Genomic DNA, 25,945 nt, shown 5'->3' with positions numbered 1-25,945 from the left:
CCGGAGTTCTGCTGTGGCGACCCCTAAATGGGAAAAGCCGAAAGACACAACAACAACCCTCCCCACAAAAGATGCCATGACTGGTACTAGCAATAATTTACACATATTAGCAAAACATTATGGATAACCAAAGCATCAATGTATTTCACCATGATTATAACGTGTTTATGTTATACTACCTAACAGAATGGCAAAGTCGTTGCCATAATTGATAGATCTGGATCAATGTGGCTTTGTGCAGGGGAAGCAAACATTTGACAATATTAACAGAACAGTGGTGATTCAGAGGGAAGCAGAATGTAAAAATATGTTGATAATGCTGGTGGGTTCTGATGCAGAGAAAGCATTCAGTAGAGTCAACTAGATTTTATGAGTACAACAATGGAAGCTTTTGCATTCCCTGACAGAGTAATATTAATTAGGGGGATATTTGAAAGGTCAGAGGCAAGAATGAGGGGGGGTCCTGTCTAACAAGTTATGCTTGAACAGAGAGACCAGGAATAGGTACTCTCTTTTTCTTTGGTTATTTGCTTTTTATTTATTGCCACAGGCAAAGCAAATAACTAAACCATTACTCACTTTCTTTCCTTAGCCCTCTCCCTACCTCATCTACCTCATATCATTTATATTAACTACAGTTCCTAGAATTTCTCAACAGAGCAGTTTTCAACCTTGTAACTATTATAGAATTGTACAATTAATATCACTGAATATACTTGTACAAAATGTTATCACTGAACCTGTTTTAAACTCTACCATAAAAATTTTACTAATTATATATTTGTGTAATTTTGTGGTGCTTTCCTCCCCAGGCTGTTGCTGTAAATGGCCACTACCTAGTTGGACTTTCTCAGTCAACAATAACAAATAAGTAAATAAATAATCTGGAGGACTACCTTTTAGGATTATCTTGAAGCACAGACTTAGAAACAATAATCTTACTGAATCTGTGGGGAATGTTGGTTAATATAGTATATATAGTATCTCACAAATTCTTATCAGATGCTAAATAGTCAACTAAGTATGTCAGACTGTTGCTATTTGCGAACTCTAGAGATTCAGAAGCATGAGTTGTTGGATGTATGTATCTCCCATTGGGTTCAATGTGTTTGGTCATGCAGTCCTTTAGATGACAGCTGGAAGTGCATGGTCGTTTGGTTGAATGTCTGGTTTACTGAATGGATGTGTAGTTGGATGTATGTTTCATCGAAACAGGTAAATGTGATGTATTGCAGTTTTGTGTGTGTGTGTGTGTGTGCGCGTGTGTGTGTGTGCGTGTGTGTGTGTGTGTGTGTGTGTGTGTGTGTGTGTGTGTGTGTGCGTGTGTGTGTGTGTGTGTGTGTGTGTGTGTGTGTGTGTGTATGTGTGTGTGTGCGCGCGCGCACGTGCGCGTGTGCATGGCTAAGTTTCCAAGCTGTATTGTATAGTGGCAGTATTGTGGGAAGCTTTTTTTTAACATGCCTGTTAGGTTTACGGGCAGGGGCAGGGTTGCAATTAGCACATATTATTAAGGTGGAACAAGTAAAATTACATATCATTTTGAAATGCTCAAAGTGAGCTACTGTTCAAATCATTGACCTTCACATTAAGTATCAAAAGACTATAATTCTCTTGTAAAGGGTCAATGATATTATATCGCCTGTGAGATTAGATAAATGGACCTTTTTTTGCTCCTCAAGTAGAATTTATGGGTAGCAGAACTGACCTCGCCAAACAGCTCTGAGGAATGTAGTTTCTCTGGGGTTTTTTTTCACTCCTCAACTTAGAATTGAGGGGTGCTGGATGCTCCAGGTATGTTCTGTACAAAACTGTTAAGACAGCTTAACTGGCTCCACAAGTAATTTAGCAGTTAAGTACAACCACACATGGAAAATATGTTGTTTAAACAATAATGATAATTACAACCTAATACCACTTTGTTATATCCTAACTGATAAACTTCTGCATCTGACAGCCTTGACCAGTGTCTTATTCACTCCTTAGTATGGAAGAAATCGACGTATGTGCAGTGACAGAAACCTGGTTCAAGGCTCCAGAGAGCACCCCAGCACTACCAGGCTATAACTCCTACCATACCTTTGGGTCCCAAAACCAGGACCGGAACACAAAAGGAGGGGGGTGTGTCCATATTCATCAAGAACACCCACACCTCCAGGCTAGTAGCACAGCATGCAGAATATGAGACCATCCAAGTGCAACTGACAGCGGGTAAATTGACTGCTCAATTTATAGCTTGCTACAGATCTCCCACCCTGTCTCAGGACCCTCGCATAGCATTCCTGAAAACATTAGAAAGTATGAAGATTCTACCCAACACCATGCTACTGGGTGATTTCAACTATCCAAACACTGACTGGAAAAACTACTCAAGCTCAAAAGCCCTAGCCCAACGCTTCCTTGAGTTTATAAACTCAAACGCCCTGGAACAGCTGGTCAACACTCCCATGAGAGGTGACAACATACTGGACCTGGTCATCACCAACATGGGGTGACAACAGACTGGACCTGGTCATCATCAACATGGGGAACCTATGTTCCACACCTGAGGTAAACTTGTCATTGGTAAGATCAGATCACAAACTAATCACACTGGACATCCACATCCCGACCCCCCCACAGTCAAGGAAATCAAGGTAAAAAAATTCTCTAAAGCCAACTTCACACTCCTCAAGACCGAGGTGGGAAGTTTCAAAGCTCCCAATCAAATGGAAAATGATGACCCATCGGCAGAATCCTTTACAAGTGCATTCTATGAACACCTTCACGAATGCTTGGACCGAGCCATCCCAAGTAAAACCAAGACCAACTCCTCAAAAAAGAGGAAGCCAGTCTGGTGGACCCCAGCCATAAATAAACTTTACAAGAGAAGGAGGAAACTCCTGCAAGATAGAACAAAATCCCATAATAAGAAGGCATCTCTGATTAACATCAGTAAAAAACTGCGCTCCCTCATTAAATCATCCAAGGCCAACTTCGAAAGAAAAGTAGCCAATGACTCTAAGGATAACCACAAGGCCTTCTTTAACTACGTCAAGAGTCCAGGGGCAAACTCTCAGATATGCTCCGAGCTAGTGCATAATGGCCATAAATACACTGAACCAACCGACATTGCCAACATCCTGACTGACAAGTTCAGTGCAAACTTCACCCCCCCACCAACACCAAAGGGGCTAGCACCCATCCCAGTAGAATGTGGTGCTCCAGATATCTCAGACACACAAGTAAAGACAGCCCTTACAAAGGCCAAAAACACAGCATCAATGGGACCAGATGGTATCCCAGGTTGTGTCTTACACGAGCTTCAAAATTAACTAACCCCCCCCATCTCAAAACACTATTCAAACTCAGTCTCTCTACTGGCTATGTACCCAAAGAATGGCATACAGCAACAGTTGTACCACTCCACAAAGGTGGTGCCACAACTGACCCTGGGAACTATCGCCCTGTAAGCTTGACTAGCTTGGTCTGCAAAGCCATGGAACGCATTGTCATGGAGCTCATTAACAGGGACATTGGGAACCTCCAGACACTGGACCCCATCCAGTTCGGCTTTGTTAAAGGCAGATCTTGCCTCCTGAACTTGGTTGACTTCTTCGAAACAGTCACCAAGGTCATAGATAAAGGGAAGGTGGTCCACACAGCATATCTGGACCTCGCTAAGGTGTTCGGCACCATCCCACACTCAGGAATCATAGACAAACTCACCAGCTTAAATATCAACCCCCATGTCACAAGACGGGTTGCCAATTGCTCTCAGACAGAACCCACATGGTAAGAGTGGCAGGCGCCATGTATGACTCTAAACCAGTCACAAGCGGAGTCCCACAGGGGTCAGTCCTGGAACCCCTCCTGTTCGGTATATATTTCTCCGAAGTACAGGCAAATGCGGAGGGACTGTGGCTAACCAAGTTTGCAGATGACTGTAAATTGGGTGCAATAATTGACTCTCCTGCTAACACAGACATCCTGCAAAAGGGTCTCTCAGAGACAAACAACTGGTGTCAAAGTCACGGCCTCAAGCTAAATGCCAAAAAATGCATAGTAATCCCATCTGGGAAAAACAAAGTACCTACTAACTACCACATAGATGGGAGTCCACTAAGTACAGAAGAAGTAATTAGGGACCTGGGTACCCAAGTAGATAGCATGCTCTCCTTTGAGAACCACATAGCCAAAATTGTCAGGAAATCCTTCTATGTGGTACACCTGATCACAAAGGGTTTCTCATCCAGATCCAAGGAGGTGATTGTGCCCCTTTACTCCTCACTCATTAGGCCCATAATAGAGTACAATGCCCCATTTGGGTTGTGCCTCACTAGACACATGCAACAACTAGAAAGACCACAGTAGTACCTCACTAAGAGGATTAAGGGCCTTAAACAATTACCCTATGAAGCACGACTAAAAAAGCTCCAGCTCTTCTCAGTTGTTTACCGTCTGCTCAGAGGTGACCTATGCCTGACCTATAGGGCCATGTCAAACCCTGAACTAATGAACATGCTTCACCTCAAAAAAACGAGATCCCTCAGAACCACTCGTTCTAGCGACTTGAACCTATGCACAACAACAAACAGGACATACTGGAGGGATAGATTCCTGTCCCAGTGACCCCCCTCACTCTGGAATAGAATCCCAATCCATATTCGACAGAGCTCCTCTCTGACCCTCTTCAAGAGAAATCTTGATGAGTGGATGGGTAATCATAAGTTCTACCCTGGGATCACTTCAGGAGCCCTGTTAGACAGAGGCTCAGGTTACTAATCTAATGGGGAGGCGAAAGCCATCACTCTGTGGCTAGGCTTATAAATGCCCCTGGGCAGATAGCCTAGTACTTACCTATGAACCTATAAATGTGCTTTAGAAAAGGTACACCAGATTTTTTAGAACATTTTTACCTGTCAAAACAGTTTATGACACTAGATGGCAGCAAAACTTTGTTTTGAGCCACAGCAAACTGGTAATAAACAGATCATGTGTGTAAACCACCTTCAGTTATATATCTTTATGAAATACATATGCTGACTTAAACATGTTCCTTACATTTATTAAAAAGAATAAGTAGTAGCTGTTACTCTTATAATCAGCCCTGCCAAGTCTTGAACCCAGGACCCTATACACTAGAGAACATACCACTACACCATCTGAGCTGTGATTATATCACCCCAGATAGGGCTCAAACCCACAATCCCTGACTTAGGAGGCCAATGACTTATCCATTAGGCCACTGGGGCCTGACATGACAGCATTACAGCCAAGACACCAACACCCTTAACCCTTTCAGTATTGCCCTAAGAGAAAAAAGTTTTAATACAATTTCTCTTGTCAACTGGAGTAGTGTTCCACAAGAACTAAGGCAAGCTAATGATTACAAAGGTTTTGGACACAAACTATATGACTACCTTTAAGACAGTTACAAATGCACCTGTGACAAAGAATAATGTTATGAAACGCACTGTAGAGCAGAGCTATAACTAGGGCAGGGCAAATGGGACTGTTGCCTGAGTGCAAATGGGGTGCGGTACTCAGGCGCTGATGGTCCAGAAGGCAGTGCTAGCATTGCATTATGAAGCTGTGAGGATATTGCAGCTTCATAAAGGAATGTTGATAGTGAGGTCATGCTTAAGCTGTGCAGCATTAAGTGTGTGATGATAAACTGTAGCAAGCAGCTTGCTACAGTATGAGAGTGCAGAACAGCTTGGTCGTCAACTCTGAAAAGGTCATTTTTTTATGGTCTTCAGCTTAAAGACAGTTGTTTCCTATAGGAGCTATCTGCGGTTCTGCTGCACAACATCAAGTAATGCTTATTCACATCTAAAGTCACCTCTATAGATTAAACTGATGACATTGACTATGTAAATATGTGAATAAAGATTTCTATACATCTGCTAAAAAACTACCTTAATAATTCTTTCTCCCCTTTCTCTTACATCTCTTTTTCTCCTCAACTTCTAATTTTCTTACACCCGCTTCTAACTGCATATTCCTACAGTTCTTACAGCTTCTTTCTCTCACTGTCTCTCTCTCTGTCTCCTTACAACTAATATCCTGGATTCCTTTCTCTGCTGTCTACAATGTCTTAAGTGTCCCACAAACAAATATTTGTTCAGTTAATATGCAGTGTGGAATTCCACATACCAGGGCTGCCCTTACACACAGACCAACTAGGGCACTGTTATTAGAAAGGTGCACTTTCCAACTTATTTATTTATTTTTTAGAGGAATGAAATATGTACTTTTCATAACTCAAAAAAATAAATTAATAAATAAAATTTGGCATCCTAGTACTACAGAACATGCCTGCCTTGCGGTGTGATGGATGCCTCAGGGGGTTTACTTAACTTGACCATTCAAATCAAAGTCAAGTCAGCGTTGTGTTGTGAGGTTTCTGTGACCTTGTAACATTCAAATGACAGGTGCAAAGCCGTCATGCAGACTTAAATGAAGTGAAGGCTACCTTCAATATGATGCATTTTTTTAAATATAGAACTGTATAATATTCGTTCTGCTTTAATATAATGCTTGGCTGATCAGGGAGGCAGGACGGGAAGGGTATTTCGCTGAATTATGGAGTGGAATGGAGCTACACAGAAACAGTGAGGTATTATTATTACTTTTTTCATGATGCTAGCAGACTGAAAAAATATGCGTTATCTCAAGATACACATATAAATATTAATTTTTAAATAACTATCAATGTTGTATACATTACTGTGCTTTGCTCTGAATACAGCATTCATGTTTTCTTTGCATTTTACTTCAGTGTTTAAGACACCAGTTTACGTCCATATTTAATGCTTTTCCAGTTCAAAATTATAATGTTGCAGTGACCAGCCAGATATTTTTGGACAATGCTTATGCCCATGTGATTTGTGTAGAAGAACTTGGAAAATTGTAACGTGTGGCAACCTGTCTGTTTGGGCTACTAGAAAAATGAAACTTACTTTATAACCTGCCATCAGTCCTCATGGCCAGAACTGCTGTGTGGGGATTGGGTATACCTCTCACCTATCTGTCCTTGATTTTGGTTCACAAACTGTCTTTATCTCTCTAAATCCCTGGTAATTTTGGGAGAAAAGTTTGTGGATTACAATTAATAAATAATGACAGTATTTAAGAGTTATAGACTTCTTTTGCTTCAGAAAATAAATGTTATTTCACATTCTCTTATTTTATAATTGCCTCATATTAATAATAGTAATATTTTCAAAACATATTCCTGATTATTTTTGGATTTGTCCCTTATTCTTTAGGTAAGAGGTTGAGAGGTATGGGGTAGTGGTTGGCTGTATGAAACTGACACTCTTTGTCATTTGCTCAGTTTTAAGCAGTCACCACTACCTGATTTTGCGGTATTAGTGTGTATTTGTGACAAGTAAGATAGACTACTTAATTTGACATTTGATATGCACAGACAAACTAGGTATAATTGCTGGGGCTGTCTCTGGAGGTAAATGACTATGCCTGTTTTTGCTTATTATTCTGGTTTTGCTGGACTAGTGTGATTTATGTGAAGTAACATAGAATATTTTAATGTGAAGCAACTGTTTGTTTGAAACAAAGGTGAAACGCATTCTAATTGCAAGATGGTTACCTTCTTTTAACACAATCCAGCATAAGAACTGTACATGGATGTGGCTATAACTGCTTGTTGGGTGTGGTCTGGATGAAAGTAACTGATTCTCTTTTCACTTGCTTAGGTCACAGTTATTTGTCAAAGGGATAAAATATATCACAGAATACTGAGGCCATCATTGCTTCTAGGGTGCAAGTGGCATATGCCCTGAATCCCACCTAGTCTAAAATCAGCCCTACTCAGAGGTGTATACACAACACCACTGTAGCTTGTGTGGACAGCTGGGGATGATGTTGTTATTTCTTTAACTTTCCTCCCAAACCTCAGAGGTGACTATCTTGTGTTGGGCTGGGGACAATGTGGTCATTATTTATTTAACTCTCCTCACAAAGTGCAGAGGGGCACACAGAGAGTCACTAAGTTTGTACATGAGCAGTATACTGTCTCAAAGTAAGTTGGAAACATTACTGTAACTAGGTTTTTTCTTTTTCATGTTCCTCACAATTAAACATTAGATGCATATACAAGCGGCTATATTTTGGTAGTGGGTAAAGAGGCCTTCTTTTCTTTTTGCTTCTTCAGTTTTGTCCAAGTGTGACATTAGAGGAGTAAACATTCGATGACTGTCTTTTTGTGGGTAGGGCTGAGGAGGTATGTTGTATATACATATGACAGCAGTGACTTCAAATATGATTGTGGTAATTTCTCTCTTAATTTTCATACCAATTTAACATCAGACAAGATACACAGAAAGTGACTACCTTTTTAAGGTGGTGGAGGGAAGCATTTGCTGTTTCCAGCTTTGATTTATTTATCATCACAAGCATTTGTCTTTTACATTATTATGCACAGTTGTGTGATTAACTTTGAGCACAAAGCCTTGGATACAACTTATTTTGTGCTTGAAATGGAAACAAAAATGATTGAATTTCTTTAGACCATCATTTAATCAAAAGGACAGAAACAAGCTCATCTCAGCGCATCTATAACTTTATGGCTTCTGGTATCTAGCAGTCCCCGATCCCCAGGTTAATTTAATTATCACATTCTAGTGTTGGTCAGTTAGGGTTTCTTATAAGGATTCTTGGAAAACTAAAACTCAAGAATAAAGACTGAATTTCTTCCCTTAATCACAATTTTTGATCAGGCCATTACTGAATGAAAAATGTTTTTAAAAAAAATGTAAAATGCACCTCAGATCATTAGAACCCCCATGGCTTCATACAGTTATTTCCACCACAGTTACTACAGTGAACTCTTAGTCATTTAAAGTGCATTAAAAGGATTCCAGAAGAAAAACAAAAGTTGAAGAGTAGAATTTGATTTCTTCCCTTGGTCGTGATTTTTGTTCAGGCCATTATTGCAAAAAAAAGTTTTAAAAAACTGTAAAATGCCCCTCAGAGCATATACAACCTCATGGCTTCTGACGGCTTTGTGGCTTACAGACCCCTGGCTTAATGCAGTTATTTCCACCCCAGTTATTATAGTATTTTAGTCAGTTAGGGTGTGTTACAAGGATTCTGGGTAAAACAAAGTAGAAAAGCAAACACTGAACCTTTCCCTTAATCTTCAGTTTAATTCATCTAACTGGACTTAAAAGTTTCTTGAAAAAAACAAAAAAAACAGAAAAGCATCTAGAAAACCCCCATCCATCTTGAAGCACTTCTTTACTACACAGTTATCAGAGAGCAGTCTTGTATACATAAAATGGATTGAATGGATGAACAAATGCAAGGAAAAACTGAACAGTAAGACAAACTGTCAGAAAAGTGAAGAAACAAGTAGTATGGATGGTATAGGTGGGCTGGGACAGAGAGGCACTGGGTGGTTTGCATGTTTGTGCTTGGGGGAGACGCATGTGCAGCGGGTATGGGGGTCACCATAGAACCCTTTTGCCTAGGGTGCCAGATGATCAAGGCTGGCCCCACCACACGTATCATGGTATTCTTCTATTTGCCCAATTATAATAACATCAGGTTTCATCATAAGATGCAGAGCATGTATGTGTGCTTTCAGCATGCATCTGAGAGAAAAATATGTGGTGAAAAAATAGTTCTCCCTTTCCTTTCATGTGGAAAGACTCTTCCATTTTTGACAAATGCCACTGCCTGAGGCCCAGCAGCTCTGGTGGGGTTGGGCTTAGATCCCAGAATTTTTCCACTTCTTCCAGATTTGCAGGTGAGGGATAAGGAGTATCACAGCCTAATCCATCTTCTTCCTCTGAGTCTGTGAGTGGACTGAATCTGTTGGATGTACAGATTGTAAGGTGAAATAAAACTTGTTTTGCTTGTCCCTTAATAAGGGAAGGGAAAGAAGCTAATTTAAGGAGAGGTATTGCTGTCACCGTTTTCCTTGGTGGAGATTTGCTATATGACTGAGGACTGCATCTATTAGCTTGCTTGCTGCCCTTCTGCATGCAGTTCTCCTCCATGTTGTACCATTCTGTACTCCTCTTACTTTTTGTACGTAAAGCATGATAGGCACCTACTTCTTCAGACGATGTTGTCTAGCCTACGCAGTAAATATGCAGAGAGGCTGGAAACCTTAACTGACTAGATACGCCAAGTTCTTTTAGTCTTTCAATACACAGGACAATGGCTCTGCTCTTTACAAACATTTCATTACTATAGTCAGGGGAGATTCTGGTAGTAGCTCCTGCCATCTTACAAAGGTCCCCCATCTTCCAGTATTTTCCACAACTACTTTCTGTCATTATACTCGAGAAATCTGACTATAAGACATCTGAGTACATTTGGAAACTTATTTCATGAAGATATTCCATGCACCCTTTCTATTATTGTGTTATTATTAATTTTAAGAAAAAGGGTTTTTTTTAGTGAAGATTACCAGCTCACTCTTTTTCTACCCTTCTGGTAAGATGATAATCAGTTTTTTTTGTCACTCTTGGTTCTCCTGGTCATCCAATTTTAACTCTGTTAACTAGTGTTTGTGTGTGTGTGTGTGTGTGTGTGTGTGTGTGTGTGTGTGTATATGTCTGTATGTGTACTGACTTGCGGTTTCTTTTCTGACCTTCTAGCATTTTGTTGCTTTTGTAGCATCCTGGAGATTTCTTTTTATTTCTTATTTAACATTTGTTTACTGGGAAATTTCAACTTGAAACGAGCCAATTTTCAGCGGAGGCACAGGGAGACACACTCCAGACACATGTCTTTATAACATGGGAAGAAACCAGAGCACCCAGAGGAAAACAACATGAACACAGGGAGACATGAAGTTGTCACAAAGAAAGCACCCCAGCTAAGAATCAAACCGGAGAACCTCTTGTTGTGAGGTGACAACGCAAACCGCTGCACCACTGTGTCGTCCATGATGATTTGTAACTCCTGTTTTGAGTTAGATGCTTTGATGGCAGCTGTGTAATTCAATACAGTTTGTACTAGCAAGATTGAAGCAGCAATTGCACCCTGTAGATCTTCTGTAGCCATTTCTATCTGAGGTATGATAGTGTTCGTGCTACCTGCTTCCCCAATTTGCTGTGACAATCCTGATCTCTGACAGGAAATTTTACCAAATACAGGATTATGTCACAAAATAAAACTGCCTACATATTCCTGTAGTAGAAATAAACGAAAATGAAGTACTGTTAACTTTGTCTGCAGTAAATGACAGCTGAATATTTAAGATTCTTGGGAATGCAAGTGTTACTACAAAGACCAGTTGCTTCAGCATACTTCAATGTGTGGTTCCCCTGACAATTACCTTTTTTAATTCTCCACAGAGCTAACTTTTGGCTGTGTTCTTACCACTCTGTCTACAAAAAAAATAAAATAGCATCTGTGCAAGGTAGACTACTGTGTAATCACTGCAGCTGCAAGGATACATACACTTTCAGGTGAAAAATATCTTTTGCAGGTTATATATGTTAATTTCTCAATGTACCGACATCTTCGCAAACTAAATTAAACGTTTTGAACAGGGACTTAGCTGCCACCAATTACATGTGATAATATAAGGAACTAGCTTTAACAGTGTACAGTAAATGTGAACTGCTGCCTTGGTATTAGTCTATACCTCTCACAACCAAATAAGATTTGCACTGTATTGCTACAGATCAGAGTTATAATCATTAACAGCAATGAATTTCAACCACCTCAGAAACAGCCCAATGTCTTCGACTGCAATCTTACCAACAGTATTTGAAACTTGACCAAGATTTTTTGCACAAACGCTAACACATGCACACACTTTTCCAGAAGGGGTTAAAAATGTCTGTCCATTACCAATACCCCCTCCCTTGTCTTTAATTCTGTCACCAGCTAAAATGATCACACTAACGTATCAAAAACACAATAAGTGTTTAACTTAAAATATACCAGCTGTTAATTGTTTGTACAGAGGCAATAGTTTAGAAAGTAACTTTTTAAAAAGCTGAGACTAGCAGTTATTGTTGCACCATTCTAATGCATGCAAATCAAGCTAATAATAAATTGCCAGCAACAAGCACTCAAAATTGAATAAAGAAATATTTTACTTGAAATAAATACAATTAATAACTGAATTGGGTAAAATCAAACACAAACAGTTTTAAACTTGCACAGGGAAATACACACTGAATGAGTGCTAACAGACATGACATAAAGAAGAATTCTAACAAACAAATTTTCTGGACCTGTCTCTACCAGTAGCTGAAGAGGTCTAATGAATTTTTATGTATATCTGACATAGAAGTTCCATAAGTAGTTGCATAATTATGTAGATAAAATGGAATTCAAAAAGAGCTCTGTCCAAAATGCAATCCAAATGGACAATCCATAGGTAATGGAGTTTCTCATGTTCTGCTCTGTTTGGAATTTTGAGTCCTGGTTTGTCAACTTTTGGTGCCGCTACAGTGTTTGGATTTTACTTGTTCTACCTAAAAGTGTTTAAGGCAGTGCTTCTTTTTTGGATTTCAAATGTGAATGATGCTCCCCCTGGTCTCAAAGTCTTTTAGCTTTGTTTGGTGTGGGGGGGGGGGGGGTTAGTCCATCAAACTAGTGTATAAATAAGGTAATGCATCTAAACTCTACAAATGCCTAAGCACAATAAATGTTTGCAAATGTAGAAGCATGTATAGTTTTAGTTTAAACAGCTTTGTTGTCTTTCCACTGCGAGCAATTTTACACTCATTTTTCCTATTCTATACATTTTACTTGCTGCAAAATTTACAACAATCACAGTTTTTAAGAAAGAAAATAATTACATTTACTTTAGCATAACACAGTTTATTTACATACATACAGATATATAGATATAAATCTAAATATATAGATACATATATAAATAAATACACATGCATATATAAACTAAGCTTAAAGTTGTGGTACCTCAGAATATCACCCTTAACTCTAGCATACAATAATCTCAGAATTAGAATACTTAATTAGCATGGATGATAGGAGCATGGGAGGTGCAGAGGACAAAACACCCCTGCAAAAATTGTTTTCATGGCTTTACAGCAAGATTTGAAACTGTATGTATGTAGTAGCCACCCTTCATTTTTTTCACATTTGCAGGACTTGCAGCTATTGATCTCATACTTCAGACAGGGAGCCTTTCAATAACATGCATCTGTATACCATCTGGTTCTCCAAAACAGACTAAAGCGTAGGCATTTTAATGGCTGAGAAAGAGTATAAAAAGAAACTTTATGTCAAAGATGACATGAACGGTAATTTGAATTTTATCACTCTAACCACCAAACAATTTTCTCAACCCACAATTAACCTCTAAACTCTAACCTAGCTGATCATGTTGAACACCAGAACTGATAAAATTTCTGTCAGGAATAACATACTGGATAGGATCTTTGTTAATTTTACTGTAGCCAGTGTGATGCTTGACAATTTCATTAACCATTCCCTAAATGTTGTTGTGTGGTGGCAGACACTACTCTATAAAACACTCCTCTGTTCACTGTCAGACATGTTAAGAGCCTCCAAAATAAATTAGGTCAAAAACCAATCTTCTTATGTTATTTCACTCAATTCTGCTATTGATATATTTAACAAATCTTTCCTTACAATCCTGGACTACAATACTTCCATTATCAGGCATGGAAATGTGGCAAAAACTATCCTAAGTTACCATACAAATTCAAAATATGATGTCCAAAAGAGACAGCTAATGGAACGATTATATCATGATTAAATTACATGCTTCAGTTATAACACATATGTAAGGAAGGAATATTACTAAGAACACATTTATGCCATTTAAGGAAACCAATTTCAATATCATAAATGGGTGAACTCTAAAAAGCCTTGTCAGCTGTGGCAAAGTGCAAATGAGTTATTTTACCCAAGTTAGAATTCATGGCTCACAACATTTCCTTACTTTTCCCATAAAAAATGCTAAGGGACTTACTTTAAACTTTGATAAAATCTTTCCCAAGGCCTCATCCATCATCTACAAATCTTCCTCATAAGATTATTTCTTCTCATCTTTTATTACATTATTTCATCAACTTTATTTGGAAACCTTTACAACAGCTCAATAATTACTACTTTGCTGCAATCAGCACAGATGAGATCAATTCTTACCATATCAACTCACCCATGAAAAGGATTCTCACTTATCTATTTTTAGATTTATCTTCTATACCAATTAGTATCATGCATCCTTTTCCAGAAATAACCACTCAAGAATAGAAACACATCCATGTCAATGCATGCAGTAATGTTATAGATTAACTGCATAAGCTGCTTCATCCAGAGTACCTGCTAATTCACCCCCTTGTCATTAGTAAGCATTGGCTTAGCATTGGCTTGCAAATTAAGAACAACAGTGAACATTTAGTGGCACCATTATTAATAAGTGGTATACAAGTGTATACTTGCTTGACACACAGGAAATCTAGTAGTCAAGCCCTGCTGGATGACATGGCCATCTTGTAGGGAAATGGATATTGTATCTCCAATTAAGGATCCTCCTTGATGGGACTTGTGATTGGACTGTATCCCAATCAATAAAATATCCTGGGTGTAAAAAGATGCATAATTTGTCAATCTCCAAAAGCCATTACAGCTCTGGTGACACCCTCTACTCTAGCAACACTGCCAAGACTTGGAACTCCCTACCACTACAAATCGGTACAACCTAACAAAACCATCTTCAAAAAACAGCTAATTTCCCACCTAAACTACTCCTAGACATGCAACTGCCTAGCACCTGGCTGATCTATTCTAACATCTTTCCCCTAATCACTATCCAACCTCTTCTTTAAAACTCCCACAGATGCACTATATATTATCACACGTTACTTACCGCCACCTACTCCCCACTGTCCCATCTATACCCACTAACTTTCCCCTAGACTAAGGTGAAAAGCCTTCCCTTAAAATGTCAATGAACCTCATATGAACTTGTCTATATTCTCCTCCTTTGACAAACTGGCTAGTATTTTTTAGTTTTTCCTTTTTTGTCTTATCTTCATTACATCTTCAAGATTATCTCTGCTAAACATACTGTATGAACAACAATCATATGTTACTAAAAACGAACCACAAGCAAACCAATTAAAATAAACCAATAAAAGAAGTTATAATGAACCACAAGGCAGGCTACAGATCCACACAAGTTTAATCTTCTCTCTCTAGCGCCTTGGTCATAAGACCTTCAAGGAGTAACAAGCAATATCTGAAAAATATCCCTATATACAAAATAACAATCAATTAATTAACTAATTAAAATCATTAAAGCAAATATTTCCAACTAACTTCACAATTCAATCCTCCTGGTGTTTAAGTATTATACTTCAAAATTAATAAAGGTTCTTTTCATAGAAGATCTTCTCTTGGTTCATTATTAATCATATGTTACTAACTGCTATACTTTTAATTGTATGTCTAAACCACTATGCTTATGTAAGTATCTTATGCAAACATATGCTATTATCTGCTATATTTATAACAGTAGGTCTAAACCACATGCTCATGTACATATCTTATGTATAGTATGTTAGCAATTGTTCTGGATCTTTTCTCCCCAGGCCTCTGCTGAAAACGGACAGCTCTGTCCAGTCGAACTTCCCCGGTAAACAAATGTAAAACAAATAAATAATAAATAAAAGTCCAGAATGAAGGATAAGCACCAAGGAATGTCTTATAAGAAGGCCTGACACCATAACTATGGAGAAGTAAAGCTGATGAGAAGGGAGACAGCAACAGACAGCAACAAACCTGCTAAATACTAGAGACAGATCCCACTGGGTGGTGTAGATAAGACTACAATTCATGTCAGTGGATGGAATGGACAATAGCATAGAGAGCCTAGCCCTACAGTGGCAAATGGGTAGCATTTCTACAATGCAGCTTTGATAACAGTTAACAATACTCGTAATTCTGACTTCCATCTTACTATTCAAAATATGCAATTTACATTTTTGGGGACCTGAAAGTTATTATCTGACCTCAAGTTTGTAATCTCTATATTTAAGAGGAATACAACTGAAAGTAACATTTTTAACAAAACTTCTGGAATTCATAACTGATAAATGAACTGAAATCTATTTTCTGGGTAACACTGTTACTTCAAAGATATTGAAAAAAAGATGTGCATGTTTTACAGAAAAAAAATATTTGCAACTTGTCACAGACATTTATAAACAGTAACAGCCTTCCTACACCACTCCCTGCTTTTTTGCTCTCCTTTTGCATCTGCTTTAGCAAATATATAATAAAAGTGTTAATTTCACTTAGGGCTTGTCATCCAAACAACACTATAATAATTTGAAATCTATTATATAGCTTGAGATCATCACCACCATATAATATCTTAGCCCATGCTGTCACATAAGATATACTCACTTAAGAGTTCCAGCTTCGGCTCACAACTTGAAATGATACACTATCTTTATGGTTCACTTTCTCCCTTTATTTCCCTGCTTATACAAGTCTTGCCTTCTGGAAATATATTTTGTAATGTTTACCTTATATTTGCCTGTGATGCATACTTGTATCAGTTGCTATTGATGTATTTGCTTATTATATTGTTTCTATTCTTTTGGAACTTTTCTCCATAGGCTTCTACTGCGAAATGGGCTATGTCCAGGTGGAACTTTCCAGGCAAAATAAATACATACACATATGACTCTTTGGCTCTGGCACGGTCTTCCTTCATCTGCACTATTTATGATCCTCCTCCTCATGCTTTGTTTGTTGCTTTACACCTTATCTGGACATTCTGCCTTAATCCCCTTGTGATGTGACAGTTTCCTTTCCCTGTGTAACTTACACATGACATATTTCTTCTACAGTGCTGGACATGGACAATCTAGAAAGTGAAGCAAAACACACTCAAAAAGTGGTTACTCACCGGGGTTAGGATATGTAGGAGTACTTTCAAACAAAACTGTTGTACCACCATTGCAGAGGGGTCCATATACGACATAACTATGTCCAGTTATCCATCCAATGTCAGCCACACAGCCAAAAACGTCCCCTTGGTGGTAGTCAAAAACATACTATAATGAAAAAATAAGCAGCAGGTTAATTACTATAATAAAGCTGCATTCATTTTGTTAACAGAATGCTATTTTTCTATGGATATGAGATTGTATCTTGGAATTCCCAGTCATTCATCTATGCTAGTGATGGGAACATAAATGTCCCCCTTATATCTTAATATATTTGAATTTTGAAAGTGCCAAAATAATGTTTTAACTGCTGTACTGTGTTTACTGTGTAGCACTCTGTTTTTTATAAAATAATTCCCTGTTAATTTCTGTCTTGATGTTTTAGTATTAATGGCACAGCCACTACTGAGACCAGACTCAACAAAAATGAGAGTTCTAGTATGAAGGCGGCTTTTTAGCACCATACAACAGCAGGTAAGGTACTTCTTAGCAACCCATCCACCTTCTCTAGGTCAACTGTCATAATGTTGAACAGAAAGATGTGTCAGCCTTCTGCTGAGCTATAACACAGATACGTATGGATAACAGGAAATAGAGAGTTACAATTGCACAGTGCTACAAGTTCTAGTTAATGACCAAAGCAAACAGCTTCACAGTACTAAGTGGGACACGAAGATGTCTCCACCACTGAGGCAGGCACAGTGAAGCAGACAGAACAGGAATATTATAGAAAGTAATGCAGGCCAATGGAATCCATGCTGAAATATCAAATGAAGAAAACCTAAAAGGCAGGACATGCAAAAAATCAAACAGCAAAGATTGAAATATAGCTCTCTGAAAAGCATGATAAAGTCAAACAACTTTAACTGGAACCTGCTGTGCAACTACACGAACATGCCAGTTTGCTAATTCAGCCATTTGCTTGAATGAAATGTTTAATGCTAAGTTCTCATTTGCTTCTCGGCCCAATATGGTTTATAGCTGCTATTGGTAAGTGTTAGCAACTCTCTGAACTACAGAAAGGGAGTGTGGCACCCCAGGTAACACACGTGTTTAGCACCCTTTGGCACCATCCTCTGTCTGTAATTTAAGACCTCTTAATAGTAAACATGACAGCTTGTAAACTTTCAAGCTGTTCTGCTTCCCCCACCAATATGGTGTTGGGTCTGTATGCCCCCTTCCTATGGCTTTAGCAGCTTGACTTAATATCTTGCACTAATAGTAACAGTAATCTGATAATGTCAGTACCTGGCAGTAATGTACAGTACTGCATGATTTGCTTTTTTAAGTGACTTCGGCAGTATGAAAATATTTCGGAGTCTAAGTGGCATTTCTGTGTAACCCAGCTGTAGACACTGTTCACTCCTACCATGTCTTGATCAATTTTGCAGCATAGTCCAAGAAGACTTGAAATGCTTACAACTGTTTATGTGAGCCTGTTGGAGCTTTGTTTTCTTTGTTACATGCCAGAGTAGAGTCAGCTTCCTTTTATAATACTATGTATGGAAAGAAACTGGGATAGGTATACATTAATATGAGACTGTCATACTACTTGCCAGTCAGACATTTATATATCTGTATTTGTTAACAGGTATAAATCACTATTCCACAATGGCCACTGTGAGATAGCATTACTCCACATGGACCACTGGAACATAGCACTATTCCACACAGGCCCCTGGGATATAGCATTAATCCACGTGGACCACTGGGATAGAGCACTGTACCACATGGGCCACTAGGATATACCATTACTCCACATGGGCCACTGGGATACAGCACTTCTCTACATGGGCCAATAGGATATAGCATTACTCCACATGGGCCACTGGGATAAAGCACTATTCTACATGGGCCACTAGGATATAGCACTACTCCATACAGGCCTTATTCAGACTGAGCACAAAAGGACTGTCTAGTTAAGTGACTTGCTCAGAGTCTCGCAAACTCCTGACTACAGAATGCAGTATGTTAACATCTACACTCTTAATCCTCTTCACTAACTGACAGGCTATTTATTTATTTATTTGTTTGTTTCACTTACTGTAGGCTAACACAAAAAGCCATCTTAAGTAAGTATTGTTCCTATATTCATATCTAAGAATTATTAAGAACTGTACATTTTCTAGAGTATAGCAATGAATTTTGTGTTCCCCCCTGATAAACCAGTCACTTTGGCAACACTTAAAATAATATTTTTAGGTATCTTTTGTCCCCATGTCTGCCAGCCATTCATGCTTCCCCAGTCAGACTTAGCCCTGGAATATTCATACTAGGGACATACCTAGTTCAGTATTTATTTATTTATAGTTTGTTAAGCAGAGGTGTGAGCTAGTTCAAGGACCTATTTCAGACATATACCAGGCCAAAAGGCAAAGACAACAGAATGCCATTATACTTTACTAGACAAGCAGTGTCACAGAAAAGCAAAGGACATATCATAATACAATCAAAATATCAGTGACTTCAACAATTAACTTAGCTTCTGGTGCCATCCTAAAGGGATACAATATATATCAGCCTGAGAGGAGATGGCAGACAGCCCTAACTTCTTTGCCAGGGATGGCCTACCTCCCCAAAGGTTTTGTATACTGGATAAATCTTTGTTCATCCCACAATGCCTTTTTAGGCAGCATCAGTCTTCTAAAGCTTCCAACATAAAACAGACTCTGGATAACATAAAGGTATTGCTGCTCAATGCTAGGAGCCTTAACAAAAAACTCCACTCACTACAAGCACTCCTTACCCTGGAACACATGATATATACATCATCATCATGGACACCTGGTTTGAGATCATTGAGAGCACACTATCAGTGCAGGGTTTCAATACCCTCCACACGTTCAGGCCCACCACATTAGATGACGGCACTAAAGGTGGTGATGTCTCCATATTCTTAAAAAAAAAAAAATTCACCACCAAGCAAATTAGACAAGATAATGACCTGGAACTCCTCCACATCTAACTTAATATTAACAAATCTCCTTATTAGCTCTAGGACCCTCTCTTTGTCCCCATCAGCACATAACTTCTACCCAATCAGCATGGAGTCCCTATGTATTACACCAAACATCTTCTCCTTGGACTTCAACTTTCCCTCCATTAACTGGGAAACATGTACGCCCCCAGACATGTATGCCCAGAAATGTATCAACGTCATCACTACAAACTCTCTTGACCAATTTTTCTGCACCCCATTCAGGGGCAATACAATCATGGACTTAGTCCTTACCGATAAAGAACAGCTTTGCTTTCCACCAGTTGTTACTTTCTCTGTGATCAGACTGGACCACAAATCAGACACATTCACCTTAACACTAAAGTTGGAAGCATCTTCCAATATGTCAGTATTCCGAGATTATGCCAAAGCTAGTCTACTACAACTGAGTGATGAACTGGCTGAATTCAAAAATCTCTTGCATTTTGGCAACTCTAATTCTTATGCAAAAGTCTTTACTGCCAAATTCTATGCACATGTAAATACCCCCCATAAATACATCTATCTGCCATATTTAAAATTAACCTCCATGGTGGAACCCTAATATAAACATGCTCTACAATAAAAGAAAGCACTCAGTGCATGCAAAAATAAATTTAACAATCAAAATGCCAATAATACTTTGGATAAACTTAACAATAAACTTTGGACCCTAATCAAATCAACCAAAGCCAGTTATACAGTAAAAATAGCCACCCAGGTTAAAGATAACCTCAAAGCATTCTTTAACTATGTTAGAAATTTCAGAAATAATGCCTCACATTTTGCAAAACTAATAGTAAAGGTTATCACATACTTGGATCCAGAGCACATAACCAATTTTAATGGACAAATTTGGATTAAACTTCACCCCCTCTACCAGATCACATGCCTACATCTACACCCCCTCTAAAATTCTGCCAAGAATAAGTCCTCAAGGTACTATCCAAGGTCAAGAACACTACTTCTATGAGGTTGAAAAACATACCAGGCTGCCTGCTGGTCAATCTGAAACATGACTTGACAGACACCCAATGCAGGTTATTCAATATCTGCTTAAAAATGTGTTTTGTGCTGGATGAATGGAGGATTGCAACAGTCATCCCTTTGCATAAATGTGAGGTGTCAATGGACACAGATAATTATAGGTCCATAGGCCTGACCAGCCTCATCTGTAAGGCTATGAAAAATATCATTATGACATTAATAAATATGGACATAGGTAACCTACAAACTCTTGACCCAGGTGAGTTCAGATTTGTCAAAGACAGATCCTGCCTATTAACCAGGTCAACATCAACAAGAAAGTTACTCAGGCAACGGAAGAGGGGACATCAGTACATATTGCATATCTAGACCTCACAAAGGCATATGATACCATCCCTAACTCAGGTGTTGTAGATAAACGTTCCCAGCTAAATGTAAATCACTATTTAACTCACTGGGAAGCAAACCGGTTAATAAACAGAACCCATGAAATTAGAGTGGGTGACTGTACTTCCTCCAAAAGACCTGTTATTAGTCGTGTATCTCAGGGTTCAGTTCTTGGACCACTCCTCTTTGGCGTTTACTTCTCAGAGGTCAAAGCAAATGTTAATGGCCTAGAGCTGATGAAGTCTTTAGACAACTATAAACTTGGTGCCATCATAAATTCCCCAGAGAACACCAAACTTCTGTAAGAGGACCTTTCCTAACCAAATAGCTATTGTCAAAACCATGGACTAAAAATAATTGCTAAGAAATGCATAATCGCATTCTTTGGTAAGCATGACTTCCCTATAATTATCACATTGACAACACATGTCTAAAAGTTGATCCTGCATCATTCCTACTTTGACTCTCTATTCTTACTTTCTGCTTCCCTCTCATACTTACTAGTAAAATTCATTCATATTTTCCACATTATATCAACTGTCTACGGGATTATCTACCTTCAATGATTACTCTGTGAATTTGTTCTGTTTTATTTTTTGTGAACTTCTTCACAACAGACCATTTGCAGACACAACCCAGGTAATTAGTGTACTACCCTGGTAAACAAACTAAATTAACTATATCGACAACAAACTGTCCTTTGATCACCACATACCCAGTTTTGTACGGAAGTCATTTTTCATTGCACAATTTATAACTAAAGGTAAGGCATCTAGGTCCATAAATGTATGTATCTCATAGCCTCGTTCCTCTTCTCAGTATCATACAGGCTACAAAGAGGTGACCTCTGTCTCATTTACAGACCCTCAACAGACCCTGTTCTATCAGATCTGTTACACATTTGCAAGTCCGTTGGTAGCACGAACACCTATTCAAGGACAATCTCTTTTGCAACATAAATACAAACATGTTGGAAGGATAGTTACGTATCACAGAGAATACCTCTTCTGTGAAACTTTCACTCCATATAATGCAAAGTACTTCTATCACTCTGTTCAAATGTAATTTGGATGAATGAATGGGAAAATGCAAATTCACCCCTGGCTTAGCACCCAGCAAGCTCAGCATGCTCCTGCCTGGTGCCCTGCAGAGTTCTACAGCAGCAGACAGACAAAAGAGAGACTTTGGAGTGATTAAGTATCATTTTTCTGTATTTTCTTGCTGCCTTTAACTAATTCCGCCTAAAATGCCATTTTTTTTAGAGTTTCTGTGATTTAAAATGCTTGTTTCAGCTACATATTGTACTTATTTTACTGCCTGCACTTTAACAAAGTCATTTTTGTGTTTAAATTACTTGTTTAACTGTTGTAGGCTACACACTGAAGTGTGAAAGCCATTTCTGTGCATTTAAAGTGTTTTTTTATTGTATCTGCTTTATTTTCTGAAAAAAAAAAAAAAAAAAAATATGTGTTTTCCCGCCTTTCTACGCTAGTATAGTCCAGTTTTCAGGTTAGTGCTGAATTCAGGGCTGTGTTACAAGTTTCTGTGTTTGCCCATACCTTACTTGGATAGAAGGAACTTTCTCTGTTCACCTGTGAGAGATGGGAGCTTTGAGCAGCCTATCTGTCTCTGGAGGAGTGGTTTCAGCCCAGAAATTAGTAGTTTATTAGCCATTTTGGGCTAATTTCTAACACTTTCATTTCCCTACTACAAAACCCGCATTTGCGAGGTTTTTGCACTTGAATTTGCACTTGAATTTTTATGCTCAACTTCTGAGAGACTTGCTTGGCTACAATCATCTGTATTAGAAGCTGAAGTTAAGTGAAACTTGCAGTAGGGTATTTTAGTCTTCTGTTAAGTACAAACTTGCAGTTTTAAAAGTACTGTATTTCATTTTTTCTGTTTCCTAATTGTGTGTTTCATTGAATAGCGTGCTGTTTGTCTCTCTGCTATAAGAGGGGGTGGTGGCCTTCTTACTTCTTTGTTATCTGATATTTAAATAGCCTAGAGGGCTTCCTCTGTACTTTAAGTGCTAGCCACAAAGTATGAGAAATCATTTTATGCTCAACTTCTAAGACTTGCTTGGCTACAATCATCTGCATTAGAAGCCGAAGTTAAGTGAAACTTGCAGTACTATATTTTAGTCTTCTGTTAAGTACAAACTTGCAGTTTTAAAAGTAATGTATTTCATTTTTTCTGTTTCCTGATTGTGCATTTCATTGAATACTGTGTTGTTTGTCTCTCTGCAGTTCATTCCCCACCCACTCTCCCTGTTCTTGTGTTGGTGTTAGTGTTGATGGCTCTGGAATTGCCCGCCCCTCCTGTAAGTCTGTATTAGAACATTCCTCCTGGGTCCATCTCATTTGCTCACTTAACCGAGTACAGTGAGATCATATTCTGAGTCTAGTGTTCACTCTACTTAATACTGATAGAAGATTTGAGAAGGGCAACCCACTTATGTTCTTCCTTTCTCTCTCCTTGCACTTAAAAAAATAAATAAATAAATAAATTTGCACTTTATTCATCTGCTTTTACTGTATTTGTGTTTCCTCCTACTTTATTTTGCTTTTTTTAAAAGAACTCAATTTTATTTATTCTGCTGCATTTATTACTGCTTGGTAGTAGCCTGATTAAATTGTAACTGTTATTCTAAGTCTTTTGGTTTAAGCACTTGGGCTTCATACAGGTTGTTTTACATTAAGGTTTGTGGTCTGCACTGTTTTGGCAGGACAGGTAGCTTACATCCTTCTAAGATGGGAATTGCTGATTGAAGGCCCAGTGTCTGCTATTCTAAAAGTGTATTAGTTCTGGCTTAAGCACTTGGGCTTCAGGTCAGTTATTCTACATTAATAGGGCTTGTGGTCTGCACTTTTGTGGGAGGAGAGGCTGAATTCTGCCCTTCTGAGCTGGGAATTTCTGGTCACAGGCTTAGTGTGCATGCTTATTTGAACTGTTTCTTTCTGAAATTGGTGTGCCTTGTTGCTGTAACACAGACCAGATTCAGGCCTGCTGAATCTAGCTTTGTTTGTATAACTTGAGCACTGATCCATGCCATCTTTTTTGGAGAAGGTTCCCCTGCACCCTAGTAGCAGGAGTGTGCAGTTAGAACCTGTCTGATTGAAGACTGATGAAACAGGGCTCAGTTTTGAGCTTTTTTTTCTGGTTAATTGGGAGCATTGACTACAACTCTGATCTGTGATATGTAACAATAAGTATCCTTTTCTGTGCATTTAAAGTGTTTTTTTTTATTGTATCTGCTTTATTTTCAGAAAAAAAAAAAAAAAACAAAAAAAAAAAAATATATGTGTTTCCCGCCTTTCTAAGCTAGTATAGTCCAGTTTTCAGGTTAGTGCTGAATTCAGGGCTGTGTTACAAATCTCTGTGTTTGCCCATACCTTACTTGGATAGAAGGAAGTTTCTCTGTTCACCTGTGAGAGAGGGGAGCTTTGAGCAGCCTATCTGTCCCTGGAGGAGTTGTTTCAGACCAGACATTAGTAGTTTATTGGCCATTTTGGGCTAATTTCAATCTCTTTCATTTCCCTGTTATAAAACCCACATCTGCCCGGTTTTGCGCGTCGGACAGCGCTAGTTAGATAGGGTATAATTATTTCCAGCTCCACAAAGTCTCCTCTTCATTTTTTCCCTTGGAACTAGACAAACTTTCAATTTAAGCACTCAAGCCATTCATTTCTCAGCCTGGCACTTGCTCAAACCTCATAGCAAGCACTTATAATCCCTAGCACTAGACCCTCCTGTACTGGACAAGGCTCTCTATTCGACCGTACCAGCCATCCAGTAAAACAATTCACAGTACCTATCCAGGCATGTCCAAAAGGCAGTTTCAGGTGTACTCTCCAGTCCAACTGGTGAATCTGGGCATTTTGAGGCAATGTTACAACTGCATCATGTACACAGACAACCCTCTCCTCCTACCACCAAACCCTAATACATGCGAGAGATGCAATTATACAGCCAAACTAGAGGATAAGCTCTCTCAACCCAAGACTGGATCAGACAGTCAAGAGGAGATGGGAAATACTTGCATCACACCACCAGTCTCACATAGTCCCATTAAACCCGCACCGGCAAAAAACACACATAAATACAAGAAAACATACTTGGAGGCTCTAAATAAAAATCTGCAAAACCAAATGAGACCTCCAAAGCAAACACCCAAGCAACCTCCACCCCCAACACAAACCATGAAACACATACTTCACAAAACCAGCGTGCCACACAATCACAGCCCTTAAGGCAAAATCACATACCCAACATACTAGTAATAGGTGACTCTATAGTCAGGCACACTGACGTCCCACTCACTAGGCTGAAAAAGGAGAAGGTTACTGTTAGCTGCCTGTCGTGTGCCAGGATCCGTCACATAAAACAAGCACTCAGGTCACTCCAGAACAAGTACAAATATGACTCTGTCATTGTCCATTTCGGTTTGAATGACCTGAGCCATACATCCCTGGACTACATGGAAGAGCTCTCTGATCACGTAGCCCAGGCCGATATGACCCTGATCCTGATTAGCATCCTGCCCTCACCAAGAATGATACCACGGTATAAAGAACAAATTCTCGATTTCAACAATTGGCTAAGTTTCTGGTGTCATTCAAAGGAGATCCAGTGTCTGTCCGCCTGGGATGACATGCTCGACAAGCCA

The 25,945-nt window shown here is 38.9% G+C and overlaps 1 protein-coding gene across 1 annotated transcript in view; it reads right to left on the bottom strand.

The window, feature by feature from the left end:
* Positions 1 to 25,945, bottom strand: part of ACSS1 (acyl-CoA synthetase short chain family member 1) — a 1,456,620-nt gene that overhangs the window by 610,010 nt on the left and 820,665 nt on the right. The window contains exon 6 of the mRNA XM_044057731.1: positions 16,886 to 17,033. Within this exon, the coding sequence (XP_043913666.1) occupies positions 16,886 to 17,033 (148 nt within the window). The remainder of the gene's footprint in view (positions 1 to 16,885; positions 17,034 to 25,945) is intronic.

This window comes from Protopterus annectens, chromosome 1.part2 (genome assembly GCF_019279795.1).
Source record: "Protopterus annectens isolate FY-2018-M chromosome 1.part2, PAN1.0, whole genome shotgun sequence".
In the NCBI taxonomy this organism is placed as follows: domain Eukaryota; kingdom Metazoa; phylum Chordata; order Ceratodontiformes; family Protopteridae; genus Protopterus; species Protopterus annectens.
This window is presented reverse-complemented; position numbering and strand designations above follow the sequence as displayed.